Source organism: Gopherus evgoodei, chromosome 20 (genome assembly GCF_007399415.2).
Source record: "Gopherus evgoodei ecotype Sinaloan lineage chromosome 20, rGopEvg1_v1.p, whole genome shotgun sequence".
Lineage (NCBI taxonomy): Eukaryota > Metazoa > Chordata > Testudines > Testudinidae > Gopherus > Gopherus evgoodei.
This window is the reverse complement of record NC_044341.1, coordinates 3,369,955-3,382,172: the sequence shown is the minus strand read 5'-3', so window position 1 is coordinate 3,382,172 and position 12,218 is coordinate 3,369,955. Positions and strand designations below refer to the sequence as shown.

General features: G+C 51.9%; 1 protein-coding gene across 4 annotated transcripts in view; it reads left to right on the top strand.

Moving 5' to 3' along the window:
• The window catches only part of LOC115637558 (protein argonaute-1), a 47,266-nt gene extending 35,291 nt beyond the window's left edge, over positions 1–11,975 (top strand). For all 4 annotated transcript variants that reach the window (XM_030538901.1, XM_030538900.1, XM_030538903.1 and 1 more), the window contains 6 exons: positions 670–760; positions 5,230–5,424; positions 6,631–6,765; positions 7,969–8,070; positions 9,533–9,732; positions 10,622–11,975. In XM_030538901.1, coding sequence (XP_030394761.1) covers positions 670–760; positions 5,230–5,424; positions 6,631–6,765; positions 7,969–8,070; positions 9,533–9,732; positions 10,622–10,730 — 832 coding nt within the window. In that variant the 3' untranslated portion in view covers positions 10,731–11,975. The remainder of the gene's footprint in view (positions 1–669; positions 761–5,229; positions 5,425–6,630; positions 6,766–7,968; positions 8,071–9,532; positions 9,733–10,621) is intronic.
• Positions 11,976–12,218: the final 243 nt, after the last annotated feature.

Genomic DNA, 12,218 nt, shown 5'->3' with positions numbered 1-12,218 from the left:
TGTGTTCCATGTGAATAAAGAGTTCCCACCCTGCAGTAGAGGCAGCTTGTGCAGCTGGTGAAGAAAGTTAGTACAGGCTCTGTTCTGAAAAGGAATCCCTTCCCCCGTCAGATCCTGGGTCTGTATTTTCCTCTTCATCACGAAGATTAATGACTCAGACTAGGGCCCCAGTTATGCAAAGACATAAGCAGATATGTCACTTCATACATGTGAAACACATGCTTAACTTTACCCAGTGTGTCAAGCCGACCACATGCCTAAGTGTTTGCAGGATTGGGGCCTAAATGTTTGGTTTGGGTTTGTCACGGTATTTCCTGTTAGTTTGGCCACACTCACCACTGAGGTCTGGTGTGAAGATGCCTCTAAACCCAAACAGCTTAGAGATATGGCTGAGTTGTGACACTTCGGGGGGGCTGATGCACCAAGCCAGGGTAGAGTGAGTCTGCAATGCCATGAGCAAAGATCAGGGCAAACCACAGGAAAAGGCAGCGGCTGAGACGTTTTCAGACTAGTTCGTCCTACCTAGGCTGGAGTCCAGAGAGGGGTTTCCTTGCTGCAGTCTGCCCTCTCCCTATAACTCTGTGGCTGCAAATGTGACTAACCCCACGCAGTCTGTGACTCTGACTGGAATAGCTGCAAACATTTCCACTGTCTCTTCTCTCCAATCAGCTCGGCCGTCTTTCAGCAGCCAGTGATCTTTCTGGGTGCCGATGTCACCCACCCACCAGCGGGAGATGGGAAGAAGCCTTCCATAACAGCTGTAAGTTGCAAAGTCGCGCTGCATCTGGAGCTGCTGCTCTGGTGGCCTTGGGGGAGGGTTGGCATCAGCACGAAGCCGAGGCTGTGCATTTCGTCTGGACCCTTCGGCCTGTCCAGCTAGAGCAGTCTTGCCTAGAATCCTTTAGGCATGTAGGCAGAGGCCAGGCTTGTCTCTGAGCCCTGTGAATGTCATGGGTTTGATGTTGGCGGTGTTGAAATGTGAGTCCTGGGGGGGATCTGTGTGGAATTCCTGAGCAAGAGACTGGCCACGCCCGGCCCCATGGGGATGAACCCAAGGTTTGGTACCTGGCCGTGGGATTCTCTAGGCTGTTGCTATGCTGCACATGGGGCTGCTCAGGGGCTCGAACTAGGGGTGCTGGGTGTGTGACAGCACCTCTGGGTAGAAGTGACAATAGCAACCAAAAGCATTACAGTTTGGTTCAGTGGGCTTCAGCCCTCTCCCTGCCCCGCCACTGTCAACATTGTTCTAGCATTCCTGCCCCTGGGCCTCTGGTTCTTGCTGCCTGAACTGCAGGGGAATCCCAGCTTCCTGCTCGGCGTCTGACTGAGCTCCCAGCCTGGGGGAGAGGCGAATGAGCTCTGATGGCCACCAGCAGCTGGGGCCTGTGTGCTGAGTACTGGTGGGGTGAGCAGTGCTGAACTGACAGCCCCAAGGAAGATGCTTCACCCACATGCTGATTTGGAGTAGGGCTGCTGCTAGGTGCTAATGGGGAGCACAGTCCCACCATCCCTGGCCAGTGCTTGGCCTTCTGCCAACGAGGAAGGGGTGGGCGAGTGCTGCTCGGGGTGGTTTTGGGACTCAGGCCCTGGCCTTGGCCCCAGACCTCCTTGGGTCATTTCACAGGTAACCAGCTGGTTAACAGTTTGGGCTCGGTACCACCTTGAGCTGAGTGTGAACTAAAGATCCGTGCATCCTGCTGACCCTGTGACACATCAGTCTGGTCTCTGCAGTTCCCTCCAGAGTTGGGCTGGAAGAATCGATCTGATCTTCCTGAGACCTGCTCGCTTGCGGCACTAGCTCTCTGGGGATGTCTGAAAAGGGCTTTTCGTCCTGGGTAACTCGAGTCCATCCATTTTCAGAGCAGTCACCCATCCCACTCTCCCATGCAGAATGTCAGTGGGGCAGAGAAGCTCCGTGTATCAGCTCTTCAGGATGGGGAGCTTGTCCCATTGACTGAGCTTGTCCACGAAGGGCCCAGTGCATTAACTGTGCTAACAAAGAGAAGAGCCGCCCTTCTACCAAATCACCAGCCCCACTTCATTTTGCCCCTGGGCTTGCCTTGCAGATCTTGCACTCGAGTACAAGCAGGGCTTAACTTCTCTGGCTGGAGCCGTGAATTTCAGTCACAGCAAGCCAGGAAGATATGGCCTATGCCAGGGGAGCAGAGCCCTCTTTTCTGCCACCTGCTGAGAAGTCAGCGGTACTTAATCAAGTGCCAGGAGTGTGGCTTGACCTTGAACAAGACCTGAAGGAAGGCGCCGTCCCTGCCACACTAGTCACCCCTGGTGGGCCGAGGCAGCCAGGGCTGGCATGGTACGAAGGGAAAATGAAACAATTTGACAGTGCAACAGCTTGCCCCTTTCTCAGGATTATAACATAATGCCCACCCAGTGTCTGTTCCAACCGAGGAAGCTGTGGGGTTCGCGCAGCGTTCTTTATAACGGAGCACGTCTGGGTGTTCTTCATAAACCCTTTGCCCTCCAGGATTCAGAGCTCAGGTTTTCCTTGGCATGTGAAATCATCTTGGGGAGCCTTCCTTCCTTCTTAATTAGGAGGAGGCAGGACAACAAGTGCTTTTGGCCTTTCTTCGCACTTGTAGGCAGGACCTGGAAGAGTAGAAAAGAAATATAAGAAATCACTCTGGATGTAGGGCATGGCAGTCAGTCCAGTTGTTTCTAACTGTCTTACCTTATCCTACAAGCCCATGGTATCTAGTCACTTTTGCTAGGTTTATAGTAATAGTAGTTTATGCCTCCCTAGCATCTTGCTTCAGATACCCTGGCACGGTAGATTATTATGCCCATTTTAAAGATTTCTCTTGGATAGAATCAGGTGTGTTCCATGTGTAGGGTACCTGAGTGTCTTGGTATCCAGGTTTCCAGAGGAAGTACATGTGGTCCAGAGAGGTTGAAATTTGTCTGATGCCACCAAAGAGATGATAGGAGAGCTGAGAGTAGATTCCCCAAGTCCTGACACTCCTCGGCTCCTGTTCCTGACTGCTAGAGGAGGCACTGGATATATTCAGTGTATAGAATGGTGCCAATCCATATGGTGTAGACACCCTTGACTTAACTGAAAAACACATCCTGCCTCCAAGCTCCTTTCCCATCAAATAATTCCCTCCTCCGGCGCGTGCAGTTCCCTCCCAGCCTAGGGGACAGCAGGCGATATGACTCCTGAATTGGATTCAGTCTGTTTCAGCTGGATACGGTGGGTTGGGGGCATGAATCCCAAAACACGCTATAGTATAGCAATGAACATCTATCTCCAGTAGTGGCCTCTTGGCACTGGCTACCTTAGGGTCTATCTGAGCTGGAGGCTGGAAGTGTAATTTCCAGGTCAGGTCGACATACCCACGTTTGCTCTGATGGGGCTAACGTCAAAAAGAGCAGCAGAGCCACGAAGGGGGAAGTGCCAGGATGGGGGCTAGTCACTCTGAGTAGGATCCTGTCTGCAAGCATCGGTACGTACTCGGGCGGTTCTTCATGCTTCCATGGCCGCGCATCTTGTAGTCCACTAGGTTGATCAGAGCTAGCGTGGGTGCGTCTTCTCCAGCAGGACATTGCACCTCCAGCTCCAGCTGATTGATGCTGCTGAACCCTGCCCAAGTGCTGCAGCCTCAGAGCCTTTGGAAAGAGGGTCAGTAGCTCTTCGGGCGAGAAGTCTTGACTTGGAAGTTGCTCCCTCGTGATAGGGGGAGAGAATCGTTCCAGCATCCGTGGTGTGGCAGCCTCCGCCTCGTCCCTTTCCTGGACTCCAGGGCAGCTTTGTTCTCTAGTTACAAACGCCTCTCCAGTGACTCACGCCGTCCTCAGGGCTGTGTCACAGTCGAGTGTGGCTGCTCTTGGCCTTCCTGCCCCTGACATTTTCAAGGTCTCCTTTTCAGAGCATGTTCTTGCTGAATCCCCTGCCAGTCCCGCAGGAACCCAGGCCAGGACTGCTGCCTAGCAACTGGGAGAAGTGATGGGTGACTCAGACCCACGTCACTTCCTTAGGAACCAGAAGAGCAGCAAGCAGCGGAGGCAGATTTTGCTGGCTCTCTGAGATGCTCTGTAGTTCCGAGCTTGAGTGGGTGCATTCAAGGACCGTCCACCGAGGGTTAGCAGAGTCCAAGGGCCTGCAGATGCCTTTTAAAAATGTTTATCCAGCTAAGAGTTGGGTATTGGGCAGAAATGCTTCCTTTGATCATTCCTGGACAGCTCAGAATGCTGCCAGGATGCTCAGATACCATGATGATGGGCATGGGATAAGAAACTAGCTCTCAGATGGTCATTAAACGGATCTGAATGTAACCTGTTGCTGCAGCAGCAGCATTTCAATAGAGAGCCTGGGTCTGTCTCTCTGGAAATCATTGTCCCCTGGCCCGACAATATGATATGTAGCATTGTGCAGCTGCTTCTCTCGGGGTTTCAAAGCACTTTGCAAAAATGGGTAAATGTCCTTACCTCCGTTCAGAGGGGGACAGTTTTGTTACAGCACTTAAAGGCATGGAAATGGGCAACTCTACCCAACTCAGCACATGTCCCTTTACGCTTGGCCCAGTAAGGGAGGGTGAGGAAGGCTACCCAGGGGAGAGATGATGGTTACTGCGGGAAGATCCCGAGTTTCTCAGACTAGGCATCTGCAGGTCTTGTGGTTCTGCGGAAGGTTTTTTTGTTGCGTTGATTTAAACAGGGAATAAGAGGGTGAATACAGTAAATTCACTTGTGGAGGGCAATGTGGAACACACAGTCCATGCTGCTTCTCTCCCTTATTTATATTAATGCAACGAGCAAACCCTCCACAGAGCTGTCAGGTGCACGTGCCTAGCAAGGATCTGTGAACTTCTTTTCCTGGGAGTGGCATGTTCTACTTGCTATGTGGCTTGCTATCTTGTCTCCCAGTCCCATGTTCAGTCCAGCCGGCCTTGATGTGTCTCTGAAGAACACTTTGCAGCCTTGGCTTCATGGTGGGAAGGAGGGAAGCAGCAGTGATCTAAGATCCCAGTACTGACATGTGGACCAGCATCGTGGATTCATGGCTGTTGGTTGTTGGAAGTGGTTCCTTTTGGATATAGGTTCTCTGTACACTCCTATCTCTGAGTTCCAGGAGTGGGGGATGGTGCTCTGACCAAGGGGACTTGGTCATGGGCGTTCCCATTAAGGCAGCATGACAAGCCAGGCATGTCTTTCCCCCTCTCCCTTTTCTTTGTAATGGCTTGCCGTGGCCCATCTGCTTTGTCACTGCAGGTTGTGGGCAGCATGGATGCCCACCCAAGCCGTTACTGTGCCACGGTACGAGTCCAGCGCCCTCGGCAGGAGATCATTGAGGACCTGTCCTACATGGTGAGGGAGCTGCTCATTCAGTTCTACAAGTCCACCCGCTTCAAACCCACCAGGATCATCTTCTACCGGGACGGGGTTCCAGAGGGGCAGCTCCCGCAGGTAAGGAACCCGTTGGCGGGGCTGCTTGCGCTGCAGTTAAACTGAGGTGCCTTGCACACACTCCCCTGTGGATTTGCTGGTGCTCACCCGGAGGAGGAGCTCCATACGTGCCTCATTCAGATTTCACAGCCCAGGGTTAGTTTTTTGTTACGTGCGCAACATTCTTTTTGTCTGTGTGGAAGGGCAGAATGAATGCGCTGGCTAGAACTGGGCACGGTCTGCATGGACACCTCTGCCAGCTCTCCACAATCGTAACTGGAGTAGTCTCTGACACTTGGCATGCTGGACATCTGTCACTCTCTGCTCAGACAGAGAGCAGAGGGATGGTTTTGCAGAGCAGAATAGACAGGCTGAGATGAAGTCATTGTATTAATAGGCTTTGGCCTGTCACCCGAGGCTGGATTTGAACTTGGGCCTCTAGAAGTGAAGAGCTCGAGTGCGTGGCTGCTGTCACCTACTCTCCATAGAGAAGTGCCCAGAGACTGATGGTGCCTCCTTGTTTTTCAGTGTCCGCAGCGCACGCTCCTCCTTGAAGAGTCACAGCTGCCAGAAGGGCAGGGATCAGTGTGCCTCTCGCCTCTCCCCACCCCCAAATTATTGTCTAAAGCAGCATTTCTCCCCCTTCTTGATACAGCTTGCTGCGTCCCTAACCTGTGTCAGGGAGAGCTCAGGGGCTGGTGCTGGCCCAAAGACTAGCCATTGAGAAACACTGGTCTAAAGGCAGCAACTATCACTGGGTGCACTGGGGATCTGAGGCAGCCTCCTGTGTCTGCTGAAGGGGGACCCAGGGAGCTCTGGTTTCCCTGCTATGGTCTAGAGAAGTAGTTTGAAAAAATGAGACGTGCAGTTGTCTAGTTGCCAACAGTCCTAGTTACAGGTTTGCTGACGAGGAGGGGAAATGATCCCAACATATGTGCTGGGACTTTTTAACATCTGTCCTCGTGCATGGGATATACGCGCTGAGCGCCTTACTCATTTCAATGGTGTTGGCTGTAAGGGCAGCACGGTGCCAAGCTCCCTCTCCCTGCTTGGGTTGCAGAAGGCTAGTGCCAGGGAAGCTGGGCTGATAATATACAGTAAAGGAGCTTCCCCCTGGCAAACTAGCTGCTGTCTTGCCGGCACTGCCACGTAAAGGTGTGGGGGTCCCTGTGTTGGCTCTGTCCAAACAGTGGAGGGGGAAGAACCGTGTTCTCTCACTCATTCTAGATTCTTCACTATGAGCTGCTGGCAATCCGAGACGCCTGCATCAAACTGGAGAAGGATTATCAGCCCGGCATCACATACATAGTTGTCCAGAAACGGCACCACACCCGCCTCTTCTGTGCGGATAAGAACGAAAGGGTGAGGCTGTCGAGGCTGGAGGTGGGAGGTCGTCTTGGGGGTGGGGATGATTGATTGGTCACCAGCCCTCTTGAAAAGAACTAGCCTAACCCTGTGTGGAAAGTGTAGCATGAACCAGTGGCGCAGTCCTGACAGGAGATCCTGCAACCCTAACACTGGCTGCAGTAGCAAAGCCTCTTGTGCTGGCTTGAGAGGCTGGGCACAGTTCGCTTGCATTCCATGTTCCTAGGAGGTGAGTCTCTAGGGATGATATTTAAAGAGCAAGTGTCCGGTTGAAAATATTTTTCAGCATTTCATCACTTGAGGGGTTAAAATCGCTCAGGGTTAAGATGGAGGGACTGTGAAAACATGTTTGATCCCTGCTGTTCTCAGTGTGCAAGTAGCAAGATGCAGAAAGCTGGACTTCTCCGTTTCTCTTCCTGGCTCTCGCTCCCTGGTGCTGGCTGCAGTGATGGGGTTCTGAACGATGAGGGGAGAGGGGGGTACAGAGGGAAGAGTAAATCCAATTGCTAGTAGGGTTCCGAAGTCAAACCCACATTTGGAGCCAAGCCTAAGCTGGCAGTGGCCCATCTGAAGGAAGATGTGGGAAAGGCTTTTGTTGACCTTGGCATAGGAAGGAGTGTGGGTGCATGACAGAGGCGCCTGGGGATGGGGTGATTGAAGCTCTCTGCGGAGCCCCTAGAATTTTTGGCCACTGGAAGTCCATTTCTGCAGTAGGAAACTGCAAACACTGGGGCACTTCTTTCCCCCTCTGCTTCCATCTCGTCACCCCTTGCACTGTCCTTTGGTGTCACGTGTGCATAGAGCCCTAGCAAGCCACCACTCACTGCTCTGTGCAGAGGGCCTGATTTCCTGCCATTTCCCACCTGGGGAGACTCAGGAAGCACCTGTCAGGGGCACTGCAGAGCCCTTTTTTGTAACTGGGCAATGGGAGTGTGCCAAGGGCCCCTACAGGGTGGAGCTGCTATGGAAGAAACCTGCCATTGTGGACTCATGGAGAGCAATGGTCCCTGGCTCTCGCTGAGACGAGTGGTCACACTGGGAACCTGCCAGGCATGAAGCTGTTTAACTTTGTGAATGGGGCTCAGGGGAGTATAAATCTGAGAGATCCGGAAGGGGCGGGGTGTATGGGACAGACCCGGGGCTGTGCCGCTGCAGGTAACCAGAGGATACAGTGCTTGGGTCTCGGTTCAATCTCTGCAGATTGGCAAGAGCGGGAACATCCCGGCTGGAACAACTGTGGATACGAACATCACCCACCCGTTCGAGTTTGACTTCTACCTGTGCAGTCATGCAGGCATTCAGGTACCGCGTCCCAAGCCTGAGCGAGGCAACACCATCTAGGGCTTCCTTCTCTCAGGGCCTGAGAGGTTTGCTGACTGCCCAGCACCCTTAGCAGATCAGCTACAGTTTCCCTGCCTTGTCCAATCCTCCTCATTAAAGATCCCAACCTCCCTTTCCCCAGCAATGGCCAGTAACACTAGGGCCCTGGCCAGATTCCAGTGGGGAGAAATCTGTTGGTCTCTGCCCCTGTGGCTTCAACTGGATACAGTGTCTGGGTGAGGGATGGGGTGAGGGTGTTCTGTTCTCTCCCTAGTTGCTGAGCAGAGTTGCTGTGGGATATTTCTGCAGAGGGGAGGAGGCCCTTGCCCATCTCAGGGGAGACTTGCTTAATATTTCTGTCCGGGTCAGCAAAGGGTACTCTCCTTAACTACTCAGCTCTGTCGTTCTTGGCCTTTAGGATTTCAGTTTATCCCAGGGAGCAGAATACTGTGTAGAGGCTGGTTTGCAGCAACCTGCAGCTTCTAGTTCTCCTCTTCCTAGGATGTCCTGGGAAACAGTCAGCCCAAAGTGCCAGCCCCGCTGAAAACGCCTCAGCTGGGTTTCTGTGCTTCCCAGGCTCACTTGGGTTTTCTGGCTCTGACTTCCCGCTGATGCTGCTGATTGTCAGGAAGGACCTGGAAACCCGTCCTTGCATGGAGTCTGGGCAGGGAAAGTGCCATCCCAGCAGCCGCTGAAGCAGAGGGAGTCTGCTCTGCAGCTGGTTTTAAGGGGCCATGAATATTCTGATGTTGCATTGGCAGCTGAGAGCACTGCAGGCTGCAGTAACTCCGCTGGTGCTTACAGCTGCTTCCACGCGGGAGGCTTTTTGGCTTCCTTTCTCGCACTCCAAGGACAGGAGGCTTCTGGCTTCTGAGGAGCTGGAGGGAGTCACTGGCCAAATACACTAGGATACAGCTTCCAATGCGAAGGGTCAGGAGTTTATTCCAGCCTGGGCACCACCGCAACGACTTGCCCCAGATGCACTGGCTCTGGGGTAGGGAGAGGGGGTGGGCTGGCCAGCTGCAGTTAGTGCTTCGCATTATAGTCATTCACCCACCGATCGCCAAGCTGCCTTGTTCCAGACACTGGCAGTCTCAGGGATAGAACACAGGGGCCCAACTCCCCTTGGCTGATCTAACACCTAGGCTGCGTCGCGTTCTCTTCTTGCGAAAGGAGCTCTGCCAGGCCTGTACAGAGAGAGCTGACACTGGGGCATCTGTTTCCCCAGCTGTTTTGTCAGCTCTGCAGCTTGTTCCCATGCAAAAAGCATCTTTCAGTGCAGCCTTTGGATCTGTCTCTCCTGCTCGGACTTTTGGCCAGGTTCCCAGTTAGATCAGGTGGGTGGGAGGGCACGTGTACTTCCTTTCAGCCGCCCACCTCTGGTTCTGATCACAAGACGCGCTCAGACGGCAACGCCAACTCCTCCCCCTCTCCTCCTTCCCAGGGTACGAGCAGACCTTCCCATTACTACGTCCTCTGGGACGACAACCGGTTTACAGCAGATGAGCTGCAGATCCTTACGTACCAGCTCTGCCACACCTACGTGCGCTGCACCCGCTCAGTCTCCATCCCAGCACCAGCATATTATGCCAGATTGGTGGCATTCAGGGCACGGTACCACCTAGTGGACAAAGAGCATGACAGGTGAGTGGTGCCACTGCACAGAGACACTCACAGGCTGTATGGCACCACCTTAGCCGTCTGCCAGATGGCCTCTAGAGGAGCCCTCCAGGGTAGGCAGTGTGGCGCGAGGCCGGAGAAGAGTCCGTCAGTCATTCGTTCAGGTCTGCGCTAGGACAAGAAGCCAGCTGGTTTTTGGGTCTCAGCACGTGTATGCTGGGGCAGTACTGGTTTTGCTCTGCAGCAGACCTAGGGGGCACAGAGCTCTCAGCCTCGGGACAGGGGATGCTAAAATGGCTTTGTCTTCCTTTGTGCCATGCTGATCCTGAGCTGCTGTGAGGGATGGAGTGGCTGCCAGCTGAATCTAGACAGCCCTGGGGGCCTGTTTGAGTTACGTCAGCCTTCCTGCTTTGCCCTGGGGGCCTCCGTCCTGCATGCGGTGGGGCCACCCCTTGACAGACAGGGGCTTGTTGAGGGGTTCTCAGAAGGCAGGTGCCTGTGCTAGGGGAATCCCTCCCCGAGCTGGAGCCAGAACTTTTAGCTCCTTTGCCGCTTTGGCCTGTCTACCCAGTGTGAATGGGCTGAAGAGCACGTTCCTGGGTCATGACCCCAGGGACAGAGTCCAGCCCTTTCCACTGTGGGATAGGAAATCTTGAGTTCTGCATGGTGATGCACGACTGGGGATCTGGGACTCTATAACTATTGACACACAGCTGGTGAGCTGTGACCACTGCTTGACGCTGATCTTAGCCACCTGAGTTACCTTGGGCTCCCCAGCCCACCGCTCGCTACAGCTGCTGACTCTTGTCACTTACTGACACTCTGAGCCCTCTATAGCACCTAGTGCACTGGGCCCTGATCCTTGACGGGCTCTTGACGCTTAATGATCCAATTGTGTGTTTTGCACTTTCAGCGGAGAGGGCAGCCATATATCTGGACAGAGCAACGGCAGAGACCCGCAGGCCCTGGCAAAGGCTGTGCAAGTTCATCAGGACACTTTGCGTACCATGTACTTTGCTTGAAAGCCTAACTTTTCTTACCTCATTCAAGAAAGCTTTCAGATTTGTAGGAGCCATACAAAAAAGGAAGCATTGAGACACCTTGTTTGTTCCAATGAGAATCACTGCAGGGCACGCAGCGTCACTTGAGGCAGGAGACCAACACCACATGCGGAAGGAGAGAGACCAGACCCCTTCGTAGTATGGGAAGAGACTGATTATTTTTCTGGTTTTGCAAATCTTCACCTGACTAAACAAGTGAAGGTGTTTAAAGAAGGGATAAAACGGAAACAGAAGCAGGTTTTCATTTTAAAATGCAATACACTATAGACTTCTGACTGCAAAACAAAGGAATTGGTCCTCCATTGCCAAACAGATGCTGGTTGGTATTTTGGGGGTGGGGTGGGGGGATTTTTAGAGCCTTAAACAGAAGACTAGATTTATAAACTAATATTTTAGGATACAAGATGTTTAATGGGTTAAGGAAAACTAGTTTATAGAAAAATTCTAACACTAACATTTGCCCCCCACGTAACGTAAGGCACCCTAGCACTTAGCTCCGAACTGATGAAATCTGTCTTCCTTATGTTAAAAGCTAGTTAGCTGCTTCCATTTGAAGCAACAGTCACAGACTTTTCCTTGGGTGAGTGCCTTACTACGATGCTGCAAAATTTCAACGTTTTTATCTTGTAAGGAAAAAATATAGGACTCTTGTCTTGGTGGTGGTCCATATTTCCATCCAAAGGAGTTGATTTTATATTCATAAAGTTACAGTTGGTATTAGATCACAACCTCACAATGGTTAAATTCCATTGAAAGACGTGCACTTTCATATAGGACAAGTTGAATAGCTGCTGACCCGTTTTTGTTTCCAGTGTACTACTTTGTTATTTAAAACTGCATTTCTGACAAATGGGGGCATTCATCCCATGAGGACAGAAATCCTCAGATTAGTATTTTTTTTTCCTGAATTTCTATAATGATGGACACATCGGGATTTTTTTTACTAAGCATTATTTTTATACGATATGAAGTCTGTTGCCAAAATTCACAAGTCATTAACATTGTCAGAGTTTACATCACTGCACTTCCTGAGACTTTGTATGTTCATGCCAGAGATTGATAGTATTTCCTGTCCAATGAGTGTATTACTAACTGCAGTCCATGGAGCTGTGGGGTATTCCTTTGTTATGTTCTAGTGCAGGGGTCGGCAACCTAGGGCACACGTGCCGAAGGCGGCACGCGAGCTGATTTTCAGCAGCACTCACACTGCCCGGGCCCTGGCCACTAGTCGGGGGGGCTCTGCATTTTAATTTAATTTTAAATTAAGCTTCTTAAACATTTTTAATACCTTATTTACTTTTACATACAACAATAGTTTAGTTATGTATTATAGACTTATAGAAAGAGACCTTCTAAAAACATTAAAATGTATTACTGGCACGCGAAACCTTAAATTAGAGTGAATAAATGAAGACTCGGCACACCACCTCTGAAAGGTTGCCGACCCCT